Source organism: Vipera ursinii (genome assembly GCF_947247035.1).
Source record: "Vipera ursinii genome assembly, chromosome: 13".
In the NCBI taxonomy this organism is placed as follows: domain Eukaryota; kingdom Metazoa; phylum Chordata; class Lepidosauria; order Squamata; family Viperidae; genus Vipera; species Vipera ursinii.
In genome coordinates, this window is record NC_139526.1 from 2949965 (window position 1) to 2961601 (window position 11637).

Consider the following 11637-nt stretch of genomic DNA (forward strand, 5'->3'; position numbering starts at 1 on the left):
AGACTATCCATTTTGAAGAAAAGAAACAGAAACAGCATTCACACAGCAAAAACCACAGCTCTAGGAAACCAGATAGGATGTTTCAGACTTAACAGCCATGTTTAAACTGGACTGACCCCCATTTGTACATAAGTGTACAGCTGGGCATATGTTAGTGATTTCCACACGCATGCACTTCAACACGCACTCGCATACATACACAGGCGCATATAAACGTACATCCAACTTAAAAAAGACACAAAAAAATGCACGCTTTTCAGGTAAGATTAAACAAAACTTCTTAAAACAAGGCACATCCTTTGATTTTCAATAAAACTGTAAAAAGAAAATGGCAAAAAAAATCCATATAACATAATGTTTTGCACGCTTTGAAAAAAAGATAAACTACCTTTTTAAACATTGTGCTACTTTTTTAAAATGACCTCACAAGACACACAGCTTATAATAATTCTAATAGTCAAGCTAAACTCCAGTTCTTTCAATCTTATATTTTAAAACTGTTCAATATACAATTGATAATATTTTAAAATCTTTTATATATATATATATTAAACTCCTTTCCTTCTTTTGTTATTTATCTCTGGGGGAAACTCCACTTAAATATTTTTTCCCAATAAATACTTTTTTTATATATAGCTTATTTTCTTTTCATCCCATTCAATCACCTTCCAACGGAAAAGCTGTGTGAGTCTCTGCACACATAAGAATATCCCAAACACGGCTGTCTCAAGAGGAGGAGAGCTCTACCAGTGAAATAATAAAAGAAACAGCACCACAACTCAACACTACTCTTTTAAGGTGAAAAGAGCTCCATGATGTCTCTCAAAAAAGTAGCTCTTCCAGAAGATGACCAAGAGTTCTCCTGAGATCTTACTCCAAGCCCATGGGGATGTATAGCAAGCCGAAGGGAGACTGTCCCATTTTTTAAGCTGCTTTGTTCTGGATTCCTTTACCGGATGGAGAGACAGGAAGAATAGACCAAGAGGAAGGAACCCAACATGTCATGATCACATAAGTGAAGAACGGGTCCCATGTTGGAGGTTGGGCTGCCACTCAAGAAAATGGAACTGATAGTCTAAGAGAAGCTGTGGTAGCCCCACATGTAAGTTTTGTTCCTATCACTGATATTTTTACGCTTGGCTGAAAGCAGCCATAAAACGTGAGGTGTCACCTGCTCAAGAACCCCATCCACGCCATGCTGTCTTGAGAAGAGTCTGCAAGACAAAGGTCCAAGATCTCACTGAAAGTTGGTAGCTCTTGTGTTTGTTTGTTTTTTCCTTTATTGCCAGGTAATTCGGTAAAGCAAAAACCAAAACACGGTGGAATGAAATGTACAGGAAATGGGAGAACCCAGCAGCAAGGGAGACCTGAGAACTACACCAGATAAGAGGAAGGAGAGATGAAAGGCGTGGGCTCCATCCCACGATCAAAACAGATGCCCTACAAATCAGATGGCAGCATGTGGAGAGAGAAGGTTGTGGCACTTTCCCAGCCCTCTTCCCTCTGATCTCCTGAAGAACATCAGTTGATTTCCAGCTGCAAATTGTTGCCCTGTAGTTCTTCATTCCCGGAAGATATAAGTTCAGGGAAAAGAGCCTTAAGCTAGCTAGTACCTCGGTACTTTCATCTGTGGGAAAGAAAGATGGTTCAGGTGATTCTGGTTTCAGGGGCATGACATATGAATTATGGCCACAGTTATTCCAAACACATCATGAGGGAGAGAAATATAACCAGCTGAAAACATTTAAAAGCCAGTTTAGGCTAGAGATTAGGAAACGCATTCTAAGAGTCAAAAGTAAGTAGGCACTGGCAAAATTCCTTCTGAGTACTTAGGGGAATTTCTTTGATGGAGTTTTGTAGGCAAAGGAGTCATTTGGAAATAGCAGTCAAAGGTTTAAGAGTACCTCCCACTGGCCTTGGACAAAGGACAGCATATCTTGGACACTTGCCCCAAAGCCTTAAAAAACAGAATGCTCCCGTGGGCACAAGGTTTAGAGAACCCAGTAAATTATTCAAGTAAAATGATCTACCTTTCCTATAATGCAACAAAAAACTTCATGTCGTTTTATAAATTGCACAAGAAGGAAGACCAAGTGAAGCTGAAGTGGAGCAGCTCACTGAACATGGCCGGAGGGTGATCCAAGTCTTCCCATGCAACTTGAAGAAGCCAGGAGATCCCGAGAAGCTCATCCATCAGAAGTAGGAGCCAGATAAAAGCTGGCCTTCCCTAACTGCAACATTCAAGCATTCCTCTTGCAGCCAAGGGTCTTCCTTATTTCCTATCAAGACCCTTCCAATTTGCAAGTGGAATAAACCAAAGTAAACCTGAGGATAGTAGACAGTTCTGAATTGACGGAACAATTTGTTCCTCCCATCACTATACTATGATTTCCTCATTCTAGGAAGCCTCAAGTTGGTTGATGAAATTAGAAAATGAATTTGCCACAATACCAAGGTGGTGCTTACACTGCCTGGGGAGTAACAAAAACAGCAATTCTGCACTACATACCTGGAAGATGGAGAAGGCTCATAAGAATAAACTTTGGTGTACATTATGTACAGTTGCAGACAAGCAACCCTTGGGTAAGCAAAAATTGTGATCCTCTTGGAAGATGCCCCTTTCTGGAAGAAGAAACAGTGCTGTACTTGGCAGGATTCCTTCTCAAGGAAGCCCTTTCCTAACTGATTGCCAGAAGATCCCTCGCAAGTACCCAGGATCAATCAGGGCAAGATCTGCGTCTCATGAGCCAGGAGCACAAGACATGTTCTAGCTAATGGTTGCAATCCACTCATCTTGGCTGAATCTCTTTTGACTGTCACTTCCGAAACCTAGCATGTAATACCAAGAGAGGACGCCTCCCTTCCATGAAACCTCCACTGAAATACCAAACCACCACTGCCCTTGCCCTCGGTTTCCAGAACATGGATATGATTTATCGTTCCTTGTCTGTCCATTGGCTGGTCAATGATGTCTTCTTCCAATTGCTCCCAACGGTCACGGCAGGTTAAGAAGGCTAAATGGTTCAATCAGTGGCGAACTCTTTGGGACACAAGTGCCTTAGAGCAATAGAAAGTGCAGGGCAAGTCCCTGTGTTCAGAACTGCCTCGAGAGAGGGGTTAAAAAAAAAAGATTTGCCATCCATCTTTGGCAGCTGCAGAAGCCACCAATGGGCTTATGTACAAGGAAATTTTGGCCAGGATGCTTTTGTCCCACCCACCCCACCCCATTTTTTTCTTTTCATATTTCAACACTTTTATCGATCATGCAAACATACCAAAGCTTTTGCACAGCTTTTGCCAGGAATGATGCTTTCCAAGGCAAACCAACAGAAAAAAAAAGCTTGTATCTCAAAGGGGACGTGTTAACAAAACAAAACTTCTTACAGTCACAGCTTCATCATCACCAGGAGAAGACAAACACCTTCAGGACAAAAAAAACAAAGCATGCAGCTTGCTGAAGGTTCCCCCACCCCCCCACCCCGACTCACAGCTTCCCTCAGGCCTTCCATGGCTGCCTCTACCAGCATGTCCAGCGGTGGCAGATGGGCGCATGAGCTGGGCATGGAAGGAAACATGGTGTGCAGTCCAGAAACACCCAACACAGAAGGCAATAGTCATCGCTAAGACGAGATTTCACCCCAAACGGAAAACATGAAGAACCAGAGAAGACTAATACTTATTTGTGCCACGTACTTTGATAGTGTATTGGGACGGTAACAACTCAGGACTGATCTGGAGAGAGGGGAAAGGAAACCTTCATAATTATATGTGAGGGAAAAAGCCACTTGGAGTGGATGGAGTAGCTTCTCCCGGAAAGCTGTGCTGAAGAAAGTGTGAAGCCCACTTTCTCCCATTGCCATGGAAGCTCTGCCCATCCCAGGCCCTGACCTCTGACTCCACTGCAGGAGAACTGCAGTTATGCTGTTATCTCTAAGGTCAATCAGGTATTTGGAAGGGATGGGAGAAGACACCCAAATGTGGTTCCTCCCTTCACTTTGCAAAACAGGTCCCGAGGAAAGCCTTTCTCAAGCATCTCAGTTTGTTTCAACACAATCCTGAGGTAACCTTGTCTTCTTTGTGCAAACCTCAAAAAATGGAGGAGGGAAGATCTTCATGGAGGTGATTGTGCCCTTGTGCCCATGGCAGATCCTGAGGTTGGCCCGGACTGTTCTCCAGCTTTCATTCCAACATGGCATCTAGCTGGTCAGCAAGGTCATCAAACATGCTGCCGATGTCATCCAGGATGCTGACAGTACTCTTGGATTCTGCAGTGGAACTGAAGGCAAGAGATATAAGTGAGGTTAAGCTGATTCCAATTCCTCTACAAAACCCTTGCCTTAATTCAGCTTCCTAATACCTCTATTCTTGGTTAATTAAATCTGAGCACATATAACAGCAGTAATTTCATCCTGCCTTTCTCCTATTCTGTTCTCCTTCACCTTTTTACTAAATATGTCCTTTGTTCCCGAGAATGGACAACCCATAGAAGACAACAGATGGCTGCACCTCCTCATGGTGCAGAACCAACCACCTCCTCATGGCTGTTTCACCCATCCTCTCTGGTCTCCTGGACTTTCTGCAGACCTTCTGGCTCCTCAATCTTTTCTGGCCTTCCCCACCCCTTCACATCCTCAGGAGTGCCTTACTCTGCTGCTTGTCCATCCTCTTGCTTGATCTTCTCCTCCACAGCTTGCAGAGCAGCAGCCAGAGAAGCACTGGTCTCCTCCAGTTTCTGATGCACACTCTCGGTGCTCTCCACTGAAGGCCCAGCCATGGAGGAGCGAGGTGGCTTGACTGGCACGGTCTGAGGAGGTAGCCCTCCGGGAGACAAAGGCTTAGCTGGACTGGAGCAAAGGGAAGGAGGTGTGCTTGAAGGCTTGATGGTGGGGGTGAGCTGCTTGGCCGGTGAAGGTGCTGGTGTGCAGCTGGCACTCACTGACTGGAGGACAGGGTGGACCTTCGGCTTCGGAGCAGTTGGGGGTGGTGCAGGCTTTGGAGATGTGGGTGGTGGGGTCCCATGGACACGTTTCACTTCTGCAAGAGACAAATAGGACACACTATGACCTCTGTTAGAAGAAGTGGTCATAACATGCAGATTCCACTTGGAACTGGATTCAGTGGATATTAAAGATGATAACAAGGATGCCCCCTTCTAATCAGCAACTAGGAAATATTAACACACAAGCTTGCAGTTTCAGGCACATAACTCCACTCCCCAGCCTGATTCCCAGAGTACCCACACACACACACACACACACAATTACCCATGTGCCACCCAACATTTCTTTGTGAGCAGCTTATAGGAGCCTAGATATGTGCATAGATAAAGAAGCCCTGTGGCAGCCTCGGAGCACAGAGGAACAGCTGTGAAGCCCATGGAACTGTAAGCTCAGAAGCTCCCTGCTAAAAACCATGCTCTGTGGCTTCCCTGGGAAGAGGCTTTACCTGGGCTTCCAGGGCCGGGAATCGGAGCCCTTTTGGTGGTGGGTGTCGAAGGCCCTGAGGTTTTGGGTGGCAAGATGGGTTTGGGGGACACAGGAGGCTTGATGGGCTTCTTAGCTTCTCCTTCGCGGGGCATCTGAACCAAAGCCCCTTCCCCTCTCTCTTTCTGCTCTGTGGGAGCCACAGCCTCCAGGCTGCTCATCTCAGAGGTCGGCCGGCGCTTGACTGTGCCCATACCATTGTGGTACACTGAGAGCTGGGCCAGCTCTTGTTCCTTGTCTTTTGACTTTGGCCGCCTTTTCACAGTATCTGATTCCGTCAGGATGAACTTGACATTGTCCTGTTGACACTGCTTTGCCCGGATCCTCCGCTTGAGAGTGGCACTGGCCTCCACTCTGGAAAGGTCACCATGCCGATGGGCCAGGGACAAGCCCTCCCCACCTTCGGCTTTGGCGAGGCTCATCTGCCGGGGACGCTGCTTGATAGTCAGGCTGCCCTCCTCAGCAAAGGGGATATTTTCTCCTGAACTGTTCTGTGGGGAGCTCCTGCTGTGCTCTGCTCGCAGCCGTTCCATGGGTCCGCCATCTTTGGCCAAATCAGACTTGATGCTGTCCGAGCGTTCACGGCGAGCAGCTGCCACAAGCCCAGTCACAGGGCCACTGATGGTGCGTCGGCGGTTCACCACCTCTCCATCTGGTCCGATGGCCTCTTTGTGCTTGACAGTGGCCAGAACAGTTGCAACACGGGCGTGTTCCGGACTGGCTGAGCGCACAACCACAGCAGGCTGCAAGTAGTACCCGTCAGCCCCCTTTTGCAGGGCAAGGGCCCGCCCCCCTCCACCGATAGATGACATTTCTAACATGGCAGCAATACTCTTTACGCTCCCAGCACTGCCCGTGTCCACAGTGCCCCCGTCACTCAGCTGCTTTTGGGCCAGCTCTTCTCCCTCTTCTCCTTCTTTGCTAAAATCGTCCGTCATGTTGCTGCTGGAGATGGCAGAGCTGGAACGTTTGGGCGGTGGAGGTGGAGGGCCCTTCTTCTTGGGTCGCACAGCAAAGGACTGGCTGCGGTTCACATTCTTGTCGGCACCCGACTGCGCCCGGACAGAATGGCTGCGCCCCACCCTCCGCTGCACAGTGGCATAGGGCCCGGCATCTGGCACCAGCAGCTCGTCCCGCTCCTGCTCACTGTCAGACATTGCATAGCGATTCAGACTGTGGGCCCTCTTCTTGGGCCGACCTGCCTCCTCCTCGCTCTCCGCAGCCTGGGGTGGCAGGCACAGCACTGGAATGGAGATGGGCAGGACCGGCACGGCTTGAGCCAAGGGACCTGCGGCCTGAGCCTCTCCCTCCACAGGCTGCGGCATGACATATGCAAAGCCCCGGTGCGTTGGAGACTGAGGCAGTGAGCGAGGGGACATGGGTCGGTCGGTCTGTGGCAGCAACTGTGGTGTGGGTTTTACTTTAGCCGTGGCGTGGGGCACCCCAAAAGCCTGAGGAGAGGATGGGCGGGGCTTGGTGGGAGTTTGCGGAGGGGTGTAGTGGCCTGCAGCTGGAGGGAAGGATTGCCGGGGTTTTCCAGGCACTGGTGGGACGCTTGCCCTCTTGATGCTGTGGCCATGTCGGAGGCTCCGCACCTCCTTGGGCAGGGTGGCCGGAGGCTCCTTCCCTTCTTCTGCTAGGTGCTCCTGGCTTTTGGATGCTGCAGGGCCAGGAGATTTGGGCCCATCTCCCAGCAGCTCCTGGGAGCTACTAATCAGCTTAGCTCTCCCACTCAGGCTGTTCTCATGAACGAGGCGGGAGGGGTGCCGGTAGACAGTTCCATCCCGGAAGTGCGTCACATGGTTGGCCTGTTTCTCGGGCCCCTCTTCACCGGTGCCTGTCATGGCCACCTGCAATTCATTGCTCAGCTCACTGTCCTGGAAAGTGGACATCTTGGGAGACTGGCATTCAGCCGTTTCCTGCGGAGGAGACTCTATGGCCACTGTGTCCTGTGACTGTGGTGCACCCTTTTTCTTCATTGTTCCTGATTCATACTTGATGTATTCAGCTTTCTGGATTTCTGCCAACTTTTTCACAGCTAGCATCAGCTTCTTCTGGTGGCCTAAGCAGATACGAGAGATTGTAACTGGTTAAAATTCTAGCACAATCTTTATAAATAAACCTCCAAACCAGTACAATTGTGTCTCACTAGGCCTACTGAGCGAGATCCAGTTTTATGTAGTGATTAAGGCATGAGTCTAGTCCCGCCTTAGGCATGAAGCCAGCTGGATGACCTTGGGCCAGTCACTTTATCATAGCCCTAGGAAGGAGGCAATGGCAAACTACTGAAAACAAAAGATTGCCAAGAAAAAATGCAGGGACTTGTTGAGGCAGTGTCCAAGAATCAGACAGGATTGAAGAGAAAGGGAAAAGAAGATTTACCACAGATCTTAGTTCAGCCACTTCACCTGCTGGGTGTCCCTTTGCTTCCCCCAAAGTCAACATATATGCTTAGTACAGCAGCCCTGAGCTGGAATTGGCCTACCAGGACATTTATCTTGTCCTGAGAGGGCACCCACTTTTCTAGAACCCCATTTTTTCTGCTCCTTGCTGTTCAATATGGAGCAGATGGGCTGTTTGGTTGGATGGCTATCTGATGCCCAACCTTGCCCAATTTTTGTGTCTATAACCACCCCTCTTCTCTGGCATCTAGATTAGATATGAGGAATGGACCCCTTGCTTCCTTATTTCTTCCTCTTCGCAGCTCAGAATTTGTACCCCTAACAACATTTGGAAGGACCCAAAGGAATTTGTAATTCCTAAAGATCAGTGTTCTACTTTTTAGAATGCAGAAATTTTTATGAGCCTTCCTTCCTCCCTCCCTCCCCCCAAGTTTTCTTTTTAAATAATTCAGTCACTAAAATGGCAGATGCTGTCCTTTGTGGCACTTGAAGGAACCTCAGCAAATGACTTTTTCCCTTGTCTAGTTAGGTCATTGGTGTTCAGCATTTGGAAGAATAGAGAAATAGAATAGAATAGAATGGAATGGAATGGAATGGAATGGAATGGAATGGAATGGAATGGAATGGAATAGAATAGAAAATAGAACAGGGCCAAGCGTTGGAGGTCTTCTAGTCCATCCCCAAGCTCAAGCAGGAGGCCCTAGACCAGGGTAGGCAACCTTGGCTCTTTTATGACTTGTGGACCTCAACTCCCAGAATCCCTGAGTCAACATAGCAGCATTCCTCCTCCTCCTCTTCTTTTGAACCAGTACATTATATCCCTGCTGTCTGGAGAACAGCTTCTTGTCTCTTCCCAGCTGATCTGTTCTTCTCCAAATGCACCTTCTCCCATCAAACACCAGCTCCATTGCCAAGATATTTGAGGCCCAATCACAGTATAGGCTGATCTTCCCCAACCTGGCACCCTCCAGAATAGTGGAAATTGTTAACTTCAAGACATGCCGAAGGCACCAGGTTGGAGAAACTGAGGCAGACTGAACCAGCCTACGCTTCCCTCCACTTTACTCGGAACCCAAAGCAGCCATTCATGCACAGAGGTACCCAAAGACCCTGATTCGGTTTCTAGTTGAGAATGGAGTTGTCTCCACCCTCCCCTCACCCAGTTTGGTGATGCCGATCTCCTGCAGATCCTCCCAAGTGATGTCGGTGATAAAATCGATGTTCTCGTAGCCATTTTCCACCAGGACTTTGTAATACTGTGCCAGACCGATCATGGAAAGCCAAAGTGCCAGGTTTGCCTGGGAAGGACACAGGATATACAATAAGCCAGTGTTTCTCAAACTTGCCGCCTTGAAGAGGTGTGGACTTCAACTCCCAGAATTCCCCTGGGGAATTCTGCCTGGGGAATTCTGGCAGTTGAAGTCCACACCTCTTCAAGGCGCCAAGGTTGAGAAACGCTGTCATAAGCTGTTTCACAGAGCAAAACCCCCCAGTGGGGCCCACTCACCATTCTAGCTCTAAATGGCCCGTTATGGGTACATGAGCCCTCGGTGCCCAATTGGTGCCTACCATGTTTCCGGTGTAGTTCCTCCATATTTTTTCCCCACATTAAACACCTACCATAATTTGAAAAGTCTCAGAGGAATTTCTGACCTCTTCCCCATAATTAAAACAGCCTTGAAATGCTACCCTACCCCCATTGTTGATTAGCAGAGTTGCTCCAAGACTTTTCAGATTAGGTGTGCTTAATTAAAAGCTTCTGCCGGTGGAGGAATCCCCGGCGTTTCCTTCTCTTGCTGCCAAGTTCTGTTCCAGGAAAGGGAGAAGAAACTTTTGGTTTCTCCTTTTACAGGACCACACTTGAGCCCAAAATTTATGTTGCTAAGTGAAAAATTGGTTAAGTGAGGGTTTCCCCCCCCCATTTTATAAACTTTCTTGCCCGGGACGCTGTCGCTGTCATAAATATGAACCAGTTGTCAAGCATCCGAATGTAAACCACATGACCCTGGGGATGCCGCAATGGTCATAAAGCATGAAAAATGGTCATAAGACACTTTTTTCAATGCCGTTGTAACTTCAAACTGTCTCTAAATGAACGATGGTAAATCAAGGTCCACCTGTATTTAGAGGAAGACAATCTTATGCCACTAGAAGAAATGGAAAGCAGGTAGTCCTTGACGTACGACTGAAGTTATGACGCATCTCCCTGGGAGTAGTTATGACCGGATTCCAAAGTTCCAATGGCCCCTCCCCTCCTCCCATGGTCACATGACCTTGTTTTAGGCGCTTGGCAACCAGCCCGCATCTATGGCCATTCACAGCATCCTGTGGTGACCACATTTTACGACGGTTTTGCTGAAAAATGGCATTCCGGTTTGCAGCAAAACTGGCCCGTAGTAAACCATTGATTCACTTAATGGCTGTGACATTCACTTAACGACTGCCAAAAAAAGGTTGCAAAATCAAAGCCAGTCAGTTGGGTGACCCGATTTACCAACCGTCATGACTGCAGTGGGTGGTCTCCATCACGGTTGTAAGTCAAGGTGTACCTGCAGGCAGTTAAAGCTTCTCCCCTATACAGTAGAAGGATTAGGAACTTAAATGAGGGAGGCGGCCGAAGGCCAGCTTGTAACCTGTACAGGTCCTTGACTTACGACCACAATTGAGCCCAAGTTTTCTGTTGCTAAGTGAGACATCTGTTAAGTGAGTTTTGCTCCATTTTACAACCATTCTTGCCACAGTGAATCGCTGCAGTTGTTAAGTGAGTCACAGGGATGTTAAGTGAATCTGGCTTTGCTTGTCAGCAGGGTGCAAAAAGACGTGATCTTGGGACAGGCAACTGTCATAAATATCAGCCGGTTGCCAAACATCCAAATTTTGACCATGCAACCGTGGTACTGCTGCAATGGTCCAAGTCCTTTTTCTCCGTGCCACTGTAACTTTGAACGGTCAGTAAGCGACTACCTGCATTTGTCAGGTTCATTGTTTAATGGAGGTAGCTTCTGCATTATCCTTAGGGAAGAATTCTAGCAATAAAGGAAAGTCTGAATCGTAATGTTGTCGAACCCCAGCCTGAATTCTGCTTTCAGATGCGCTGCAGAAAAGCAAAGTCTCTGGAGTGCTTTAGGGACCCGGCCAGGAGCAGGTGCAAAGTTGTGGAAGTCACCAGCAAACCAACAGCTAAGTCTGCTGCTGACTCACTCTGGGATTCCTGGACATTTTAGGTTAGGGCTTCCCGCCTCAGGGCGATGCACCTGGCCTGCCTGTCCCCAAACCCCAAATGCAGCAGGATGAGGCCGCTCACTGGCTTGTATTCTGGGAGCCACTCAGGAATGTTCAGGTTGTTGATCTCAGAGGCGATCTTCTTTCGGTGTCCTGGCTTGGTGACCCCAATGGCCGTCAGGTCCTAAGCCAAAAAGAATGGCCCCATCATTCGAGTCCCAGTAAACAGCAAAAACACATTTTGAAACCCCAAAGCCATTGGAGCTAGGAATCGATAGAATGTTTGTAGTTCAGGATTGAATTGTGGGTTCCTTGATGCCCTCCGACTGTGGTTGTTTTCTTGCAGACATTTCATGACCTAACTAGGTAACATCATCAGTGTGCAAGACAGAAGGGTTTGCTTCTTTTTTTTATATACTAGTGGCTCGCCCTGTCATTGTTGGTGGGAGTGCCTTGGTGGTTCCTTGATTAGGGTGTTATTTACTGATCGTCTGGTAATTCCTTGATTGGGGTATTGTTTTTTTAATTGT

At 47.9% G+C, this 11637-nt stretch overlaps 1 protein-coding gene across 1 annotated transcript in view; it reads right to left on the reverse strand.

The window, feature by feature from the left end:
- Positions 1-3233: 3233 nt before the first annotated feature.
- The window catches only part of CASKIN1 (CASK interacting protein 1), a gene marked incomplete at its 5' end in the record, with an annotated part of 104908 nt that continues 96504 nt past the window's right edge, over positions 3234-11637 (reverse strand). Inside the window, 5 exons of the mRNA XM_083372632.1 lie at positions 3234-4276; positions 4647-5034; positions 5446-7545; positions 9045-9183; positions 11190-11291. Of these exons, the coding sequence (XP_083228758.1) occupies positions 4180-4276; positions 4647-5034; positions 5446-7545; positions 9045-9183; positions 11190-11291 (2826 nt within the window). The 3' untranslated portion in view covers positions 3234-4179. The remainder of the gene's footprint in view (positions 4277-4646; positions 5035-5445; positions 7546-9044; positions 9184-11189; positions 11292-11637) is intronic.